Source organism: Nycticebus coucang, chromosome 21, assembly GCF_027406575.1.
Source record: "Nycticebus coucang isolate mNycCou1 chromosome 21, mNycCou1.pri, whole genome shotgun sequence".
NCBI classification, from domain to species: domain Eukaryota; kingdom Metazoa; phylum Chordata; class Mammalia; order Primates; family Lorisidae; genus Nycticebus; species Nycticebus coucang.
Window position 1 is genome coordinate 63336496 of NC_069800.1, and position 19455 is coordinate 63355950.

Here is a 19455-nt window from a genome sequence, read left to right on the forward strand (position 1 = left end):
ACGGGAGTATTAAGCAGGAGGAGAGTGGGGAAAAGACTGATTGCTCTGGGGAGGGGGTGAGGGCAGTGAGAGCGTCACAGCCAGACGCAAATCGCAAGAGCAGACCCTCGTTTGTTGGGAAAATATTCCGCTATCTGCCTTTCCGTGTGTCCTGTGATTTATTCATCAGCTCAGGAGAAACAACTAAGATCAAAATCTCACCCTAATTTGTTGTGGTAGGGCCCCATTCTCTCATGGTTGGAGTTTTTTTTTTTTCCCCCCTAGGCAGAAGTGGCTTTCTGGGCTGACCCTAGTTCATGCTCAATGTTTTAGCCTCTTTCCACTAGGAAAAGTTCATATCCTTCCCAAGCGCCAAGAGTTAGAAATGTGTTGCTAATTGATTTCAGCTAAATTTGTGTTGCTTTGAGACTTAGTGAAATAACTGATTAGGGACCAATGGGGGAAAAACAATTGCTGTTCTAATAGCCAAGAAAAGGAGCTCACCACAAATATTTTTATAAAATGGCCCTTCAGTGACATTTCAGAATTGTTAGGGATTGGGGGTCATGGCTATTTATTCCTCAGGAAGAAAGAAAGAAAGGCCACTGGGAAGTGTCTCATGGAAATTTAACATATAATGACATGCCTAATTTGGGAAAATAGTTAAGTGCAAAAGTTAAGTCCAAAATGAAAACAGTTGTCACAGTTGTCACAAAGTAATTCTTCACATTTTTCACTATTGGCAGATATGAGGTATACTCATATGTGGTGATGTCTCACTTGGCAAAAAGCATGGACTCCTGCCTGGTCCTTGGTATAATATGTACATGCATCCATTTTCCCTTACTGATAAGTTATTGCCTAACTCTTTGGTTAACTTGTGGGTTGAAATAGACTTGTTTCCTTTTTGCCTCTCTAGTATCTAGTAGCATCACTAAGCTTGCACCAGCCAATCACGTGTCTGCCACGGCTCTTAGGAGAATGAATCCTTGCTGGGTCGGTGAGTTTGCCTCAGTGTAGGCATTTTCATTTATTTATTCATTCGTTCAATATATATATTATATATATATATACACACACACACATATATTGAGTGCCAAATATGTGCCCTTCCCATGGGAAGACAAAGGTGTAAGACATTGGTGCTCCCTTGATGGACTCACAATCAAAACAAACCCAGGATATTACCAAGAGCAGGCGATCTCTGCTAAGTAAAAAATAGGGAATAGATAGAGCAGCTAGGGGAAAATGGAAAGATTATCAAATGACAGACTTTGGCAACCTTCTAAGATCTCCAACCCAGTTGAGCAAACCAAATCAGGGCTTGCATAAAAGTATTATGAGTGCTGATAATTAAAATACAGAAAACACAGAAGCATCTGCTTGGGTCGAAACAAACAGCTGTGTCTAGACATCTGACAGGCACAACCATTCAGATTCCCATGCCAGTCTGAGGGTGAAAATTTCTACACGAACAGGAGTGATTGAGCCTTCTCTGGTCACAGGGTAGACCTCAGTGTTGATAACTTGTCAGTCAAGGTCAATCAAGAAGGAGGCCTTTCTTCAGGGAGATGTAACCCCGGGGGCTACTAGCCATGCTAAGGGGACAGGCTTGCTTCCAGAAGGGTGTCCAGAGGCCTAGCCCAGGAGTGTTACTGAGAATTGCCCTGTGCCAGCTCCCTTCTTTCATCTGTGCTCTGTGCAGAGTTAAACTGTACCTTCCAGAATCCTTTAGAACTGAAATTCTCTTGGGGGTGGGCCCAAATTCTTCCACCTAACCTTAGAATCTTCTGTCTGTGTTATAGATTAGAGTTTTGAGAGTTGGATGGGAAAATGTAATTCATCAGAAGTCCCCGTGTATTGTAGTATGCCTTCCCCTTAACTCCCATCCTCCATCTTAGCTCTGCCCCCCCATCTTAGTTCTGGCCCCCAATCTTAGTTCTGGCCCCCCATCTCAGCTCTGGCTCTCCATCTTAGCTCTGATCCTCCATCTTAGCTCTGGTCCCCCATCTTAGTTCAGGCCCCCATCTCAGCTCTGATCCCCAATCTCAGCTCTGATCCTCCATCTTAGATCCTGTGCACTGGCCCTTTCTTCCCATTCCCTGATGTGGATAGAGATATTCCATATTCAATCACTATAATTAATTCCCAGTCATTGTGAAAAGAAAAATGTACTTTTAATTTCCAGAATTTTATTTCCAATGTTTAAAAATACTTTTAAGAATAAGATGTCTTATCTATAGGTCTCTATAATGCTCAGCACATGATCTATAACATTTATATAAAAATGTATGTAACACAGGTATATAGATTGTTTTATATTAAAAATAAGATAAGGGCATTTTTGTGTGTGTTGGTGACCGAACTGAAGGAACTCCCAGATGAGTTTTGTTCCATGGTCAGTGCAATTCAGATTTATAGCATTATTAAGTTTTGGCTTCTCCTTGAAGCTCATCGCCCCTCAAAGAGGACTGAAACAGAAGTGCCTAAATTTTGTATTCTGAAGTTGGGGGATGAGCGGAAGGACAGCAAATCTGAGAAGGGAGATTTGGCTGGTCAGCAGGCCCCCCTCACCTCCCCGCAGGTGGCTGTGTTCTGTTCAGTTAATCCCATTAGCTGGCAAAGGCTTACAGGGCCACTCTTAAGGGACATTTGCATTTTAATAAGAGTTCTATGAGGCTAGAAAGCCCAGAGAGTCACCTTTTTAATTGAGGGGCCCTGAAGAGTAGAATTCTAACAGGAGGCTTTGAAAAGACATTTGGGCAGTGATAGTTCCTCCCCACTTCTTGTCCCTGCCTAGTAGCCCCTAATCAGTGAATTGGCTTTTCTCCCTTGTGGCCCTAGGATGTGGGGACCCCTTTCCCCTACTCTAAAGCATAGTCCTTAGTGGTATCCTGCCTGGCAGTGGGCACCCCCCACCCCATCCAGCAGCAGAGTCAGATCCAGTTCACAGCCTTTGGGATGCATGGCTCTGTCAGCCCAGGCCAACAATGACAAACCCCATGTTTTTCTCCAAGGTCTATGGTTGTGACACACAGAATAGTCAGGAAATATAAGAGGCTTGAGATTTGTAGTGTTGCTCTACTGTCTTTAAAAAGAAATATAATGGGGAGAGGGGTTGTGAAGGAGAGGAGCCAGGAAGCAGGAGGCCAGGCCAGCAACAGGCAAGTGGCAAAGCAGCCTTGTTTTTTATGTTACATAAACAGCCCCCACTGTCCTATGGTTATAGCCCTCAGAAAAGCCATAGCGTAGTGGCAACTGGGTTGATTTCACACCTTAGCTTAGAGTTACTCAGAGGTATATTGGTGACTAGTTATTTGATCAATCAACTAGTTATTCGATCAATCGAGGGAGGCCCAGATTGCCATCTTGACTTGCCGGATATTAGCATACCCTTATAGAAACCTGAAAGCTTGCCAATTATACTCCCCAGTGTCACTTAAAAGGGGCCCTTCTGAAATGCACAATCTTTGGGAAAAGGAAATTAAGCTAATTTTGAAAGCTCCTGACACTCCAGTTTCTTTAAAATGTAAGTAGTTGAAGGCTAGAATGAATATTATGAATTCTTCCCATAATGTGTATTTGAGTATATGTCATAGATTCCAATGGCAGAGCTCAAAATTCCTCAGGGGCATAGGTTTTTCTTTTTTTAATGTTACCCACCCAAAATGTTCTTTTCAGAAAGTTCTAGTTCTATGATGGCTAAGAGGATTAGAATAAAATTGTCAGATAGTGAGATTTTGGAAAAACCCCCTACCTGGGGCAGTATAAACCACCATTGAGAAGTATCCCTCCCACCCCCCAGGTGTGGCTGGGGGAACACCCAGCCAGGAGGAGGGCATTTAATTGTGCACGTGAGTTACAGCTTTATTTCAAATACACAAGCACCAGAGCCGGAGATGATATAAAATACACAGTCATGCCTTCCCTCTGAGCATGAGAGATTTGGATTTTATCTTCCTACATCCAGAAACTCCATGCTTCTTTCTAAATAGCTTCTTCCTGTCCCTTAGTGAAGTCAGTGGGGAGAATCAGCCTCCAAGGTTTGCTAAATCATGTACCTTGACGATGACTTGTCATGAAGAGACCTTGCCTGGATCAGAAGCCCAGAGCTAGCTGCGCCACCGTCCCTGCAGATAAAAATGGCCTTGCCAGCACCTTGCTGCAGACATAGGCTGGCTCAAAAACATCGATTTTCTCCCTAACCCTCCCAAGGTTAGGGTTCTGCTTGGAACTCTGTACTTTAAGCTAAAATTTCCATCACCAAAGGGCCTGATTTCAGGCAGAGAAAGGACCACTTTAGCAAATGAGAGAAGACAGGAGAGAGGGTCATTTCAACAGCAGCAAAACTCAGCCATGCCATTTTCCCTGGCAGCACTTTAATTATGATGAAAGAACAAGATGTTTTTTAGTTTTTACAGAGGAGGCTTGTGATGGGGGAAAGAGAGGGGGCCTCTGAAAAAGATGAGCTGTGGAGCAGCTGTCACTGAGGCATGATGGATGGACTTGGGGGTGGGGGGCACAAAGCCCCTCCCTCACTCTGCTCCAGGAGCCAGTTTCCTGGGTCTGGCTTCGCTGCTTTCAGCCAGGGTAGATTGTGAACAGAAGAGCCCAACAGGCAGAATTTATCAACCTGCTGGATGCCGGTTTCTCCCTTTCCCCTGTGGGGCTAGTTTGTGCTCTGCTCCACACCCTCATGTTGAAAATGATGTTTTCTTTAAAGCCAGATGCTAAGTCAGACCCAAGTTCAAATGGATAAGCTAGAGCCTGGGACAGATGTTCTGATGGCAGAAGCCAGCCATGCTAGATTGGGAAGGAGTTAGAGAATCAGATGTCGACAGGCTATATTCAGCTCATGCCAAGATAAAGGACAGGGCCCTGTGTCCCCCTGCCCACCTCCTGGCCTGGTCTGTAATCCCCATGTGGCCCTGAGGCATTGAGTCTATAGGAGACACCCATGCAGTTGCTGTCACCCCCAAAGGCAGCCTGGGGAATCAGGGCCGGCAGGGTTTAGATAGAAAAGTGAATCCTAGACTTTCATAGCCAGAAAAAGCCTCAGTGCCAGGGAATGGGAAGCAGCAAAATGTGTCCAGGTTAGCTTGTAAGGTCCCCAGGGATGAAGGGGGCTAAGAGAAAAAAAGATAGACACAAAGGTACGAAGGTACGTGGTTTTGTGCTTCCTTTCACATCCCTCCGTGTTTTTATGGCTCTTTCACTGCGTGCACATGAAGTGCAGGCTGTTTCTCCAGCCTGCGGTGCAGAATCACACAGAGCCGAAGGCAGGCTCTGAGCCTGGTCCTCTCGGCTGCTTTTGCGTCTGTGTGAGAAGTGAGACCACCGCCAGAAGACCCCTAGTCTTAAACTAAACACCAGTCGGTGTCATACCCCCACCCCACCCCACCCCAGGAGATATTCCGTGCAATCCCCAAACAATTTATGATTTTCTGGGGGTTCTTTATTCTCTTCTCTTAATTGTCATGCAGCCAGCAACACTTCTAATTTTGATGATTATTAACGGACAGCTTATAATGAAACAGCAGGGACTTAGGGCTTTGTGCTTGGTGAATGATGGACATTACGGGCAAAATCACTTTATTTCTTGCGCTTAGAGCATTAACAAGCAAAACGCAACATCTGCAGTATCTCGTAGGAGGAGGCAGTGGTCTTGACATCGCAAAGCAGTACTACAGGGCTTCAGATATCTCCTTTCCCCAGAACAACTGCAATCTTGCCATCTGAGCCAACTTGAAATATGAAATTATTCCCTATCTCCATGTACCATGATTCTGCTTGCTATGGAGATGGAGGAACAGTGATCTCGCTGATTTTAATAGACCAATTTAGAGAAAAACACTTGAAAAATACGTTAAAACCCATTTTTCTCCTTTTCCTCTTGGAAAGCAATTATTAGGAGCCAGCAGTTCCGTTTGGAAGGAGAAAGATGCAAGGACAGCATCCTGACTTATGACCCTCGAGCTGCTTAGATATTTTATTTTAGAAAGATTTTAGTTTGCAGAAGGGAAAAACAAAACAAAGGCAGACAAATCAGATATAGATGTTTGCTGAGCCTGGAGGTCTGAGGAAGCCCACTTTAGGAGATTGTACATTTTCAATGTCAGAATAAGTGACGTATTTGAGGATTTTATCCCCTCTTAAAAATAAATAGGCACTTTGGAAAAGGAAAATATTCAGGTTTTTGAGAAACATAGTGAAGCAATCAGTTAATGTGAGGTGATCGTGTCTGAAGAATTGGCCTCATTTTTCATGTCAGAATTAATATTGGTTGAGCTTAGATGGCTTCTTAATTTTAAACCATTTACATTTTATAGAGAACAAAAAAGGGGAGCTCTAAGCCACTTTGTGACAGTGACAAAGCCAAATAAAATAGGAAAAATATAACCTTAAAAAGGTCCATTCTTTCACTTGTAGCTTTTCTCTGGTAAATGTCGCATCATTCGGCACCATTTAAAAACTCGGATTTTCATTGCTAGAAACGTGTGACGCTTCCTGCTGTTACTGTAGCTTTTCATTCCTCACAGATTCCCTATTCTGGTGACCTTTTTGGCTTGAGTTTTTGTCTTTTTGACACCAAGGCATCCAGTCAGTTTGGTCAAAACTTCAATTGCGAAAAAGCAAATGGATGTTTTGTCTACAAACGACCAGTTTGCCTGAATATTTGAGCAGATCAGCTCCTCCAACCACCTGCCCCACTATCGGCCCAACACAGCCCAAATGCTGCACATAAACTAAATTTTATCTACAGAACAGAACTAGAAGCCAGCCTGTACACTGAGGGATGAGGAAGGAAACATACACATGCAAACGATGTTAGGAGTCTCGCTCGCTCTCTGCAGTAGCCATCTGAAATCTGCCGCAGAGGGGAGGTGGGAGGGAAGTAGCAGGCTGGTCCTTATAGGTGAGCCTGGAAGAACAGCGTGGGGAGACATCTTGATGGCTAGATTCTCAGCAACATCATTATCAGAGTCAAAATGTGTGACCATCTTAGGGTTTAGAAGAAACTAAAGCCACTTGTCCATATTTTGTCTTAGGTTACAACCAGCTCAATCCAGCCATCCAAAAGTAGGGACAAAAAGTTTTGCTTTTATAAGAACAGAAAAATGTCCATGATTCTCCTTCTTGGAACCAGCTGACCTTGCCCTCCCAAATTCTATTTCAAAGTCACCAAACTAAGACGAGATGATCTGTCTTCCTTTGTTTTTCTCTTTTTCTCTATTTCTCTTTCTCGTGGGCATAGCCAACTGGGACTCTTGGCTGGACTTTTTCCTGGCCTCTCTCAATGCAGCAGAAAGGCAGGCAGGTGAGGAGGAGGGGGATAAGGAGAGGCAGAGGGACGATGCTCCCTGACACATCTCCTTTCCTGCCTCAGCTTGGTGCAGCTCATTTCTCTTTGCAAACAGCTCTGCCCAAAGAGAGTATTGATGTAACCCCCAGATACTCTTCGTAATCAATCTTACTTATTTTCCCTCTGGGGTGACCAGACCTGGAAAGCCCAGCCTTTAGCCTTTACTTTTATGTTGCAGTCACAGACCTTAAGAGTATGTTTCAGCAGTTTACCACAAACTGAGAATTTCAGGGGGTGGGGACAGCAGGTCAAGAATTTATGACTTAGATTTATTAGTAGCCTCATTAAGCAGACCTCAGAATTCTAAGAATGGGTCTTTGCTAGACAAATCAATGTCATGTTTCTGGAAGGAGAAGAGTGATAGCCAGGTGATTTCACAGAATTATCAGGTGTGGGGAAGAAGGTTAAGCAAGGGTTCAATTACTATACATTATAGTGATTTTTGTCTCCCTGAGGTTTTCATGCTGCTAGTAGTTTTTTTTGGGGGGGGGCAGATTTGCTGTTTTGCTTTACACATTTTAGAAATTATTCATCTATTTCTTCTTTCAAAATCTCTTCTACTTTTGGCATCCATTTTAGAAACTAGATGTTTGCTGGAGAGTTCTATCTTGTAGTCATAGTCTCTCTCTGTCTTTTTAAAATATAATTCTCTTCTCTGCCTTCTCTATCCCTCAATAAATTTAGTGGACTTGTAGTTATGCTAACTTGTGGTAAACACATATGTTTAACATATTTAAGAATACGCAAGGTAAATAAAATATAAAGGTGTTTTATACTGAAGATTAAAATATTAAGTCTGCTTGGGGATTGTACTAGTTAGTCAACATTTTGGGTTTTTTATATTCATTCAACTAATTTATGGCATCTTGTTGAAATGATGCCTTTAAGATAATTATTGATTTAGTTAATAGAAGAGTTTTTTAAAAACTTACTTTTCAGCCTGAGAATTGCTTTAAGTCACCCTGTTCTGGGGTACCTCCCAGAGGCATGGTATTAAATAATATCAGGATATAAATTTTGGATCATCTGTCTTTTTCCTAGACTTTGGGATGCCTCTAATGGTTATAAGTAAATGGAATATTACTTTTACTTAGAGATGAGGTATCTTATCTCTGGGTCCCAGCTAAGACTTCTTTTTTTTTTTTTTTTTTTTAAATCATAACTGTATACATTGATATGATCATGGGGCCTAAGACTTCTTTTGTATGGTAGGGGTATTTGGCATCACCCAGAACCTTTACGGTCAGTGGAATGGCTCAGAAAAGTGGCACAGTCTGACCTTCTTCCTTCACTCCCGAGACCAGGACGTGCCATGGAGATAGGGTAGTTTGCTCAGCTGGCTTTGACATTGCAGGAGCAGCCTTCTCATTGACATGCTGAGCTCACACCAGAATCCCCGAGGTTGGGTATAGAGTCCTGCCTGTCTTCCTTCACTGCTACCAAGTTCTCTTGAGAATTAGTGACTGTGTGGGGGCCTGCCAGTCTCTCACATCGAGCTGGACCAAGGAGCCCAAGTGAAAGCTCGGCCTAGCGTTTCCACGCTCCAGCTGTTCAGATCTTCTGGATAGGAAAGGCTAGTTTTCCAGAGTGTTTATTTCTTAGTGTCAGGTCACTACAACCTTGCAATGAAAATAGGTATAATTAGCATGTTACAGATTAGACCCTGCATCTCTAACTTTGTTCTACTTCCTCTAATAACACCAATTTTGTTGACACATTTCCTAGAATCTCAGGCTTGCTTCGATTGCTGAAATCCTCCAAGAGCTGAATGGTAGTATAGGCCTGTTCACCTTAGAACCTGGAAAGCTTCCGTCCCAATTAGATCTTCTCTGTCCCCTACCTTCTCAATATTCTCGTTCTTATGACCAGGAAGCGATGGCTCCATTCTCCCTCAAGGCTGACATTTTCATTGAAGGCTAAGCACACATTTTCACTTCATTTTCATTGAAGGCTGTGCCTGTGGCAAAAGGCTCTTTCCTGGCTGGCTCTAGAATCCTCAACAGTTAATTGGGGAAAAATTTGAGTTAAGCATCCCAATTTCAGCCGGGCTGAGCATACAGTGAGTACACCTGTCACTTGAGCCGGTGTCCAAAATCCTGCCCCATGGATCACAGCTGTAGCATTATTTCAGTATGAGCAATTCAGTATTTAATGTTCCTTAGAAAAAAAATAATAAATCATTCCAAGCTGTTGCTGTTTACTGATTAACCCTTTAAGGATGTTAAGGTGGTGGTGAGAGGGGAGTAATCCGTAATTCACGTGGCTAATGGGAATAATACACTGTTCCCAGTTATGTCTTATAAAATACCACTTTCTTACACAGCGGAGAAAGGGGACTACAAAAACATCCTCTTGTTCTGTGGCAGCCAGAGCCTTCCAGAAGACAAGTTAGACTTTTTTTCTTTTGCTTATTTTTTTCCCATTTCATTTATATTTGCCCTGTATTATATAGTATAAGTACTGCTTCCTAGAGTTGACAGCTTCCACTTCTTTTCAGGGTAGCTTAAATTAGCCTGTCATCATTGGCAAATCTTAATTTACAATTAAGTGCTGGAAAAAAAATCATCATTAATCAGAACTTCTCATTTTATGTATATGACCCCCAAAAGCAACACACATTTTTAATCTGTCCTCCCAATAGCTGAGACCTTCTGTCACCTGGGCCTTAATGAGTGAATCACCCATCTGCGATTAATCTGCATAGGCCAAACTACCTGAAGGCCGAGTCTGTCTGCCTCCTGAAAGAAATTGGCTATATTTAGTTTTTAAAAGCAAGTCTGTTTTGTGCTCTTTGTAAAGTCAGCGACATTCTTTCCATTTTTTTGGTGTAATTAGCACAAAAGGAGCGGTAATCTGAGAAGGTAGTAGAGACTAAAGCAACTGAGAGATGGGAATGTTCCAGAACAGTGGGCAGAAGCAGGTTTCCCAGTACTGGGCAGTGTATGGAGACCCCAGGACGTGGCTGTGGGTAGAGAGGAGATCAGTAGCTCATAAAAACATCTCTTTTTCATCTGATTTCCAGAGTGGTTGCAAATGCTTGAGACTTCAGCTGAATAATTTTTCTCCTCCTCGTAACTTCTAGAGGTCAGCAAAGACCTTAGAGAGAGACAGGGTGCGCCCTGCCAAGCAGTCCATAAAATGTCGAGGGGGAGTGGAAGCGAAGTCCTGGGGCTCCCCAGCAAACACTGAATTTTGACCAAATAGAGGCTACATAGAAATCGTGCAGAGACAGGCTGGGGTGGCCGTGGGAAGGAAAGCAGTTTGTGTAGAGCCACCTGGATAGGAGGAGGCGGCCTTCCTGGTTGGGAGCCGTGCAGCCTATACCCTGATGGTTAGTTCCCCCTCAACACTAAAACCCAGGGAAATAGGTGGAGTTAAACTACAATCACACATTTTTAGTTTCAGTGTGAACGTGTGTGGGGCAAACACACAAAGATGAAAAGGTACCAACATTTCTAGATGAATTAAATGTGTGATGAATTATGTCTCATTAGTTGTTTTGTTCTGAGTTTACCAACAGCAGAGGGAAGTGGGACGACAGAGGGGGTTTCAGCTAGGAAAGCAAATGACACCATAGCCCATTCAGAATCCCAGTTGTCCCAAACTGAGGCTGTTCTCTAATCTTTTTGAAAATGATGACCTATCTATATTTTCATGGTAGGTAAATAAAGTAAAAACCGAAGGCGTGGCACTTCTCCTTAGCAGCAGCTGCTTCATTTATATATGCCCATACAGTACAATTTAACTAAAGAAATGAATTGCCTGATTAATTGTTTTCAATTCTCTAAACTTTAACGGTATGAAGACTTGAAAATGAAAAATAGCCTAAAATCTTTAAAATCGCATCAATTCTTCTTGTACCTAAGGGAATGTTATTAGGACTCCAGACCACTCAATCAGTCACAGCATCAAATCTCCACGTGCGCCAACTGTTTTTTCATTTTTCTCTGTTGTTATTTGTTTAGTAAGATGCTGGGTCAAAATGTCACTTAAAGAAGGTATCTTGTAAATAAGAACAAAAACTAACTGGCCTGTGCCTATTTTTAACTAGTCTCGCTGCCCTATTGCCCATCCTGAATGAGTTTCCATTTTCAAGGCCAAGTTAAAAGTTCGAAGCAACAGGTTTTCCCATTACCTTAGTCCTCATGAAATTTTCCCCCCAAGGGAAGTGAAGGATATTTCAGTTTAGGAAAATTAACTTTCCTGCTATTTTTTTTTACTCAATTAAGTTTTTTTTTTTTTTAACTCAAGTGGCCCATCAGCCTCTTGCTGTTGTTGACATAGTCCTAGGAAAATGGGGCTTGCTCAGTCTTCTTACCAGGTTTTAATTTTAGTTTTGTAATTCATTGTTTAGGCCACTGCCTGTGTTCTGCAGGGGTGCTCCCTTTTGGTTGTACCAGTGGGTTTATTTCTCTGTGTAGATAACACCTACCCATCAGAGTCAAGAAAGACCAGGAAGGGCAGCGCCTGTGGCTCAGGGAGTAGGGCGCTAGTCCCATATGCTGGAGGTGGCGGGTTCAAACCCAGCCCCGGCCAAAAACCAAAATAAAATAAAATAAAATAAAATAAAACTCTTTAAAAAAAAAAAAGAAAGACCAGGAATTACCTTCAGGTTGTGTGCCATGGTTCTACATAGATGGTTGAACAGCATCTCAAAGCCACTGGCTCAAGAAATTGGGTCCAAACACATTGGTCAGTGCACCCTCCCACTGTTTGAATTAGAGTATGTTCTGAATTTAAAACAATTAATTTTAAAATTAGTTGATGGAGATTGAATAGGGAAATTTCATATGGCCAGGTAGTTAATTTTTCAGCAGTTGACTTCAGGTCTTCCAAAATGAAGTTTAGTTTTGAATGCAAGTTTAGGGTTACTTTGTGATTGAAATTACTAACCAGTGAATATGACAAGAAAAAAAAATGCCCTAGATAATCACTACATTATAATTTTAAGAACTTTTAGGGTCCTAAATAATAAAATCTTCTTACAGGGATTCAGTGAGACTAGGAAATGCTTTTGGCAATTCCTAGTTTCATCATCTCCATGACAGAGTCTTCAGCATTCATTTGTAATAACAGTTTCAGTCATTCTGTTTAATTAAAGCACAGAATGTACTTTAAAGACAAAAAGCACTGTGGAAATGCTAAATGCTATTATTAAAACTTTAGAGCCAAAGTTTCTGTTTCAGTGGAAACCTATTTATTGTTTCCTAGACTATTAAAATAATATTACAATTATATTTCCTCTGGGCTCTTGGAAAATAACTTAAAATGACCCCAGCTAATGAAGGGCCAAGGAGAACACTCTTGTCACAAAACTGAATTACATCATTAACTACAACAATGTTTTTAAAATTTAAGCTGTAGCAAATTTATTGCTTCCAAAAGCAGACAAGGCATTCTTACTGAGAAAGGAAGAGGCAGAAAAGTCAAGGGAACACAGGCTCCATCCATAAACATGAAGTTTACAAAACCACAAAATTCAACCACCAACATGTGAATTCATCCATTGTTGTGAAATATGGAATACTGGAGAGCAATGTTGCTAGGATATCTCTCTGTGTGGCATGTGACACCATCTGTTTAACCAAGCTGTATCGTTAGGTGACCTAGTAGTGTTTTAGGTTAAGGATGTGTTATTATCCCAACTGGCTGGCTTTGGCATGAGGCACATCACCTGAGCCAGGGACCTGTGCCTTCCCTGGACATTTTATACTCAGGACATTCTAGCCTTTTGTCCCTCTCTAGATCCTGAAGTTTCCATAACTTCCATCTTTTCTAAGCCAAATGAGAGGCCAAACTCTAGTCTGGAGTGTGCTAAGCATTATGCTAATGAATTACTCCACTCTCAAAGCATAAACTAGGTGCTTACAACAGTAGTGACCTATTAAAATAAATTATTAATTCATCTGAAAAGGTCACACATGGTAGCCTCCAAATCTGAAAGACTTTTTTAAAAAAATTAACATTTAGGAGCTGGGGAAGTCAAATGCTAGGCCAAAAACAATAGACGGTGTCAGCTCACCAAACCAATTAAGTAAAATCTCTTCTTTCACTTTGTGATGAATAAAAACAGAAAACCCAACAGACCACAAACCAGCTTGTGTTTCAGAGCTTCTGGTGTCATTTGCTTACCTGTAAACTTTTGGTTCCACCTGCTGCCATTTATTTACAAAGTAAATGCTTTATTTGTCCATCAGTGGTTATAATAAAATATAGGTGAAACCTATACTTTAAAAAAGTTTTTTTTATTTTTATTTTTGGAATAGCCTGATAGATTAAGAGTTGAAAGGAGTAAGCCTGACCTTGTGTTACACATTTCTAGGACAATAGTCCCAACTGTGCCCTGCCTTGAATACATGTTAGTATGGAGCAGTTTCACTCCTTTTAAAGTTCAGGGGTGATACTGTCTAAAAGTGGAAGGTGGTAACCCAGCTCGGAGATTTCCAAATAAGGAGACAGTTCGTTATATTCATTTGTAACTGTGTCGTTATTGGCTTAAGTATCAAGGTTGTATTGGTCACTATTTACTTTGTGCTTCTTAAATACAATGTATTCGTGCTTTGCCACATTAGAAGCAGGAAGGAAGATGCTTTTTGAACAAGTGAAGCATAACAAAAATTTCTTGCCTGTTCTCTTAGAAATGTTTACCGATTTTTAAAAAATGACAACTGATGAATCAAATTCAACCAATAAGTTTTTAATATATAAAGATATAAAACCTGGGCCCTGTCTTTAAGTACTTCCAATCCAGTTATTAAATGATAGTGAACCATATCTTCAAACAGCCTTGCAATCATTGATGGTAAGGACTTATTGCTGAATTTCATAAGAACACATTCAAGTGTATCAGTTAAATATTTTTTATCCACTTTTGATTAGGTAGAAAGCATTGATCATCATGCTTTTTTTTTTTTTTTTTGAAAAGAAAGTGTATTTTTGTGTGGAAGAGAGATCGTGATCCAGAGTGTGGCAATGACCTGGCTTATGTTGGGCAGAGAGATCAACTATTAAGCAGAGTTGAGAAACTCAGGGGTCTTTGGGCGATGAGGGTCTGGTGTCAAGGTTTTGCTTCCTATAATTCCAAGCGTTCTTTGGTGATGCTGAATAACCGGTTCTCTGTTGTTCTTTCATAGTCATAAAATAGAGGCCTTGTAGAATGGAACTGTTGATATTCATAGGTAAACTCCCCACCCCCACCAACGTCCCAAGTTAAAAGTCAAAGAGAGTTAAAGTTGGTAAAAAGTTCTAATGACTTTTAAGATCTAGGTTTCGTGGCTTGTAAGTCTGTGTGCCATTCAAGGCAAGCGCCATGTCTTCTCCTAAGGACCTGTCGGCCCCTGCTCACTTGCGCACATGGTGGACCGTGAGAACCCGCCTCTACCGAACATGTATTGAATGAATGAATGAATTACACCCAAGCAGACACAGTTCTGACAGCAAGTATCCATTCAAGCTCCCTGGAAAAGTGGGCAGGAGTCAAGTAGTTGAGAATTTAGCGCCCCTGCCCTTCCTTTTGTGCTCTATTACATCGTAGTTTGGGGATGGGACACTTTAGAACTTTGGAAACTCTCTCAAACAAGTTGACGTTTCATAAACTACTTCTCCTTTCTTCCAGAGCCCCCGCGCTGCCCAGGCCGGGCCACCACCTCTTCCACCTGGGAGGACGTTCCGCGCACGGACTCCACAACGCCGGCCCCCTGCTCCTTGCTCTTCTGTCACCGGCGCGTTGTCTGCCGCCCGTTTCTTCTAGAAATGCTAGTTTTGCGCGCCCAGCGTACTTTTCTCATCAGAAGACCTGAAAGTCTGTACAGGCGTCGCAATTAATTAGAATTAAGTTTGCCGACACCTACCTCCACGGGCACGCGCCGCTGGGAGGGAGGGGTGGGTGTCGGTCCCGCGTGCGCTAACCGGGAAGCTGGAGGTAAGGAGACGCACTGCAGGGGTAAGCGCCGCCCTGGGCTACACCACTCACCGAAAATTGGGAGGCAGGTCTGGGAGGCGGGGTCGAGAGCCCACCGTCTTGGGCGCGCCCGTGCCCCCCAGTACCAAGCCCCCTGTGCCCCCTGCCCACACTTTCACTGTTCCCGCACCGGCCCACACCCTTAGGGTGCGCGGCGGCCCATTTGGGTGCGTCCTCGGTGGACCGATTTTTTGCGCTTCCCCTTCGGTTTATAGGGGCCGCTGCTATGGGTCGGTCCTCTGAAGAGGCTGGGGCGTCATCGGGCCGGTTAGAAGCTCTGTTCCCCGGCAGGGGCACTTAGTCTCGTCGGCACCGCGGAGCGGGCTGCGTCAGGTGGCTGGCCAGGCGGGCGCTCCCTCGCTCGCTCGCTCGCTCACTCTCTGGCTTCGGGGCTGCGGCACCGCGGCTGGAGCGAACCCTTGTCCCGGCGTGGGGTAGCGGCGGGCGGCCGGCAGGCACTGCCTTGCGTGTGAGTGCACCTCACTCACATGTAAGTCGGGGAGCGCGAGGGCCCGCCGCGGAAGTGCGAGTCGCCAGGCAGTGCGAGTCGCCCGGCGCGGGCAAGAGCCGCCGGGACAGGGCAGCGGTGCCCTGCGCCGCTGCCCTGCCCCGTGCCTTTCGGGCACCCCCCAATTCTCTCTTTTCTCTTTTCTCTTCTCCATTGGCGTGCCCAAGAGCCAAACCCAGGAGCGCCTGAGGGTAACAGCAAACTCGTGCCATCGCGCCTTTGCACTTTTCTTTTTTGAGTTGTTTGACATTTCTTGGTGCTTTTTTAGTGTCTCGCTGTTGTTGGGTGCATTTTGGTTTGTTCTTGTCCCTTTTTCGTTTGCTCATCCTTTTTGGCGCTAACTCTTAGGCAGCCAGCCCAGCACAGCAGACCCAAGTCCAGCAGCCGCTTTCCGCGGCCCCGGGGCAGCTGGGCAGGGACCGCAGCGGAGCCCCCCGACACGGGGCGCACAGGGGCTGGACAGCCCGAGGCCGGGGGCAAGCACAGCACCCAGGCCAGGCGTGAACCGGGCTCTCCGAGGTGGCCAAGTCACCATGCTGAAGATGGCCATGAAGCTCAAAGCCCGAATGGCGGAGAGCGAGAGGAAGACAGCCGCAGCGGCTGCCGAGGTGGTTGCCGAAGCTGCCGCGGCGGCTGCGGCATGGGCAGACCCGACAGAGCCGCTCGCACCGCCCCAGAGGAGCGGGGACACCCCGAAGCCCCCGAAGAACCAGGCGCAGGAAGCGGCTCCCGAGAAGTTTTTGACCGACAAAGAGCGCAAGAAGATGCAGAAGAAGTTGCTGGAGCAAAGAAAAAAAGAAGAGAAGAAGAGGGAGAAGGAGAGGAAGAAATTGGAGAAGATGCTGAAGAAGAAGAAGAAGGTGCCGGAAGCCTCGGAGGTGGCCCGAGGCCCCGAGGCCGCCGCCGCCGCCGCTGCCGCCGCCGACGACGACGAGGGCGCCGCGGCGGGCGCCGCCGGGGTCGGCGAGGGCGCCGCCGGCGTGGCCACGAGTAGGTTCTGGGCCGACTGGGAAGTGGACTCGGACGACGACGACGACTACTACGCGTTACCGCGTATTGGGGGCATCGTGTGGCGGCCCGGGCCACTCAAGGCCGGCCCGCTGAGCACCAATCTACCCCTCGTGGTGTTCCTGGTCTTCTCCGTGCGCAGCCCCTCGTGGGTGCTCAACTTCCTGCTGCAGAGGCGCACAGAGCAGGGCCGCGGCTGCGGCTTCGTGTTTGGGGCGACCTGCTGCTTCAGAATGTTCCTGGGCTGCGCCTTCTTCTCCTTCTTGAGTGGCCGTGCCAAGCGCAGGGGCCGCGGGCGCTCTGGGGCCAGCAGCTCGGGCCATGGCACCCGGCGCCGGGGGCGCGACGAGAGGCTCATCTAGTTAGGCCCCCCTACCCCTCCACCACCACCTCCACCTCCACCACCACCACCACCACCTCCACCAGACACCACCATCTCTGTGTAGTGTGGATTTTTATTAGTATTTGTGTGTGTGTGTGTGTGTGTGTGGACACATTTTCCTTTTCGGTTGCTCAGTACTTTGGTTCTTGCTCGCCTCGCTTTTTCCACACTCTCTGCTCTCTGGCTCTCTCAGTGTCTCTCTCTTCTTTTCAAAAATTTTCCTAAGTCCGGGCGCGCACTCCCTCCCCTTCCGCCCACCCCGGCCCCTCGGCGGCGCCCGCGGGAGGAGGGGAGCGGAGGCCTCGGGGGTGCCCGGCTACGCGGCCCGGGGGGTGGAGCGTTGGCGTCGTGCGAGGGGTCGTCACTGGCTCGGAGACGCCCCCTTTCCCCCCTCGGCCGGGCCCGGCCCGACTGGGGCCCGGGGGCTGGGGGGCGTCTCCCCGCCCGTCCCGTCCCGTCCCAGGCCGGGGGCAGGCGGAGGGACCCCCCTTCCCGGGTACCCGGGGGGACACCTCCCTCCGCCGGCTCCCGCCCTCCCCGCCGCCGCCGCCGCTTCGGCGGCTGCTCCTCATCCCTCCTCCTCCTCCTCCTCCTTCCACCCCCCTCGCCGCCGCCACCTCCTCCTCCCCCCGCTTCCCCCCGCCCGCCGCGGCGCTTTTTGGGTCGGGGAGGCGACGGGGGCCCGGGCCGAGGCAATAAGAGCGGCGGCGGCGGCAGCGGCGGCAGCAGCTCCCGCAGCTCCTGCTCTGGTCCGCCTCGGCCCGGCGGCGGCCATCAGCCCCCTCGGCCTCGGCTCGAGGGGCGGGGAGCTGCACTCTCCCCTCGGTCCGACCGACACCACCCTCCCCTTCGCGGCCCGCGGCCCGCAGTCCGCCCCACGCACTCCTCGCTGAGGAGCCGAGTCCGCGCCCGGCCCGCCCGCCCGGCGCTGCCCCGGCCCTCTCGGCCCGCGTGAGGCCGCCCGCGCCCGCCGCCGCCGCAGCCCGGCCGCGCCCCGCCGCCGCCATGGGCTGCCTCGGAAACAGTAAGACCGAAGACCAGCGCAACGAGGAGAAGGCGCAGCGTGAGGCCAACAAAAAGATCGAGAAACAGCTGCAGAAGGACAAGCAGGTTTACCGGGCCACGCACCGCCTGCTGCTGCTGGGTAAGGGCGGGGCGGGGGGCGCCGGCCCCGGCCCGGCCCGGCCCGGGGGGCCCCGAGGGGCGCCCCGCAGGCCGCGCGCGCCGAGCCCGCCTCCCGCCCTGGGCGCGCGCTCCTGGGCCCGCAGCCTCCTCGCGGGCGCTGTCTGTGGGGGGCGAGGCCGGAAGGGGGACCCCAGGGCTCAAATTTGGCCGTGTGGGGGCTCAAAATGGGGCAGGGGCTGTGGCGACGCGGGCGCGGGTCCCCCTCCCCGGCCCAACCATTCTTGTGTGTCTTTTTCTCTTTCTCTCGCTTTCTCCCTCGCTCTTTTCTCTCTCTTTTTCCTCGAGGCCTACACGACGCCAGGGGTTTGTGTGCGTGTTGGGAGGGGGAGGGGAGGCCCACGGGGCTCCGGAGACTGCGACAAAAAAGAGGGTTTCGGGGACAGGAAATGGGGTGGCGAACAGAGGGAGGGGGGACCCGCCTCCTTGGGGTGTGTGATTTGTTGGAAGAGGGAAACCGGGAAGAAAGAGGGGCAAGAAGAGGAGGGGGTGACGCTGGGGGGCGCCGTAGTGGCCGAGGGGCCTCGCCAAAGGGAGGCTTTGGCGAGGAAGTGGCCGAGGAGAGTGGGGGGGGGCGGGTGACATCAGCCCCTCGGAAAGGATCCGAGCGGTAAAGGTGGTGCAGTGGGGGGAGGGGGCGCGAGCGAGTCGTGGCGCCAGAGTGGGGGGGGGAGGGCGGCTGCTGCTGGGCGCGACTTGGTGCGTTTCGGACAGGACAGACTGTGCGCGGAGCAGACGTGTCCCGGGCCAGGCCGGGCAGTGGAAGAAGGAGAATCAAATAAAATAAAGACCCCCCTCTCCCCGCGCCAAAATGCATTAGAGTTAGTGCGAAAAGTGCCCAGTGAAGCCAAATGACACGTCATTTTACAGTATGACCTTTGAAAAGCAGAGAAAAGAATTAATTGTAGCAGCTGACCCCTCTAGCAGCAGCCCCCACCTCATTTTAATAAACCATTTAAAAAATACATTTTCCTCCTGGTTGGCCACATTGAGAGTGTTTTGTGAAAAACAAAAAAACAAACACATTCACAAATCAGATAAAACTGGAAAATGACATTTGTCTGTAAATGGCT

At 47.3% G+C, this 19455-nt stretch overlaps 1 protein-coding gene across 12 annotated transcripts in view; it reads left to right on the top strand.

Moving 5' to 3' along the window:
* The window catches only part of LOC128573431 (guanine nucleotide-binding protein G(s) subunit alpha), a 65976-nt gene that overhangs the window by 29249 nt on the left and 17272 nt on the right, over nt 1-19455 (top strand). For 4 of the 12 annotated variants that reach the window (XM_053573704.1, XM_053573703.1, XM_053573705.1 and 1 more), the window contains exon 1: nt 17850-18344. The exons of 4 other annotated variants lie outside the window; for them this stretch is intronic. In XM_053573704.1, the coding sequence (XP_053429679.1) occupies nt 18206-18344 (139 nt within the window). In that variant the 5' untranslated portion in view covers nt 17850-18205. Of the gene's footprint in view, nt 1-15724; nt 15793-17849; nt 18345-19455 lie in introns of those variants that run through there. 4 more of the 12 variants (XM_053573712.1, XM_053573714.1, XM_053573713.1 and 1 more) reach the window with 4 other exon arrangements.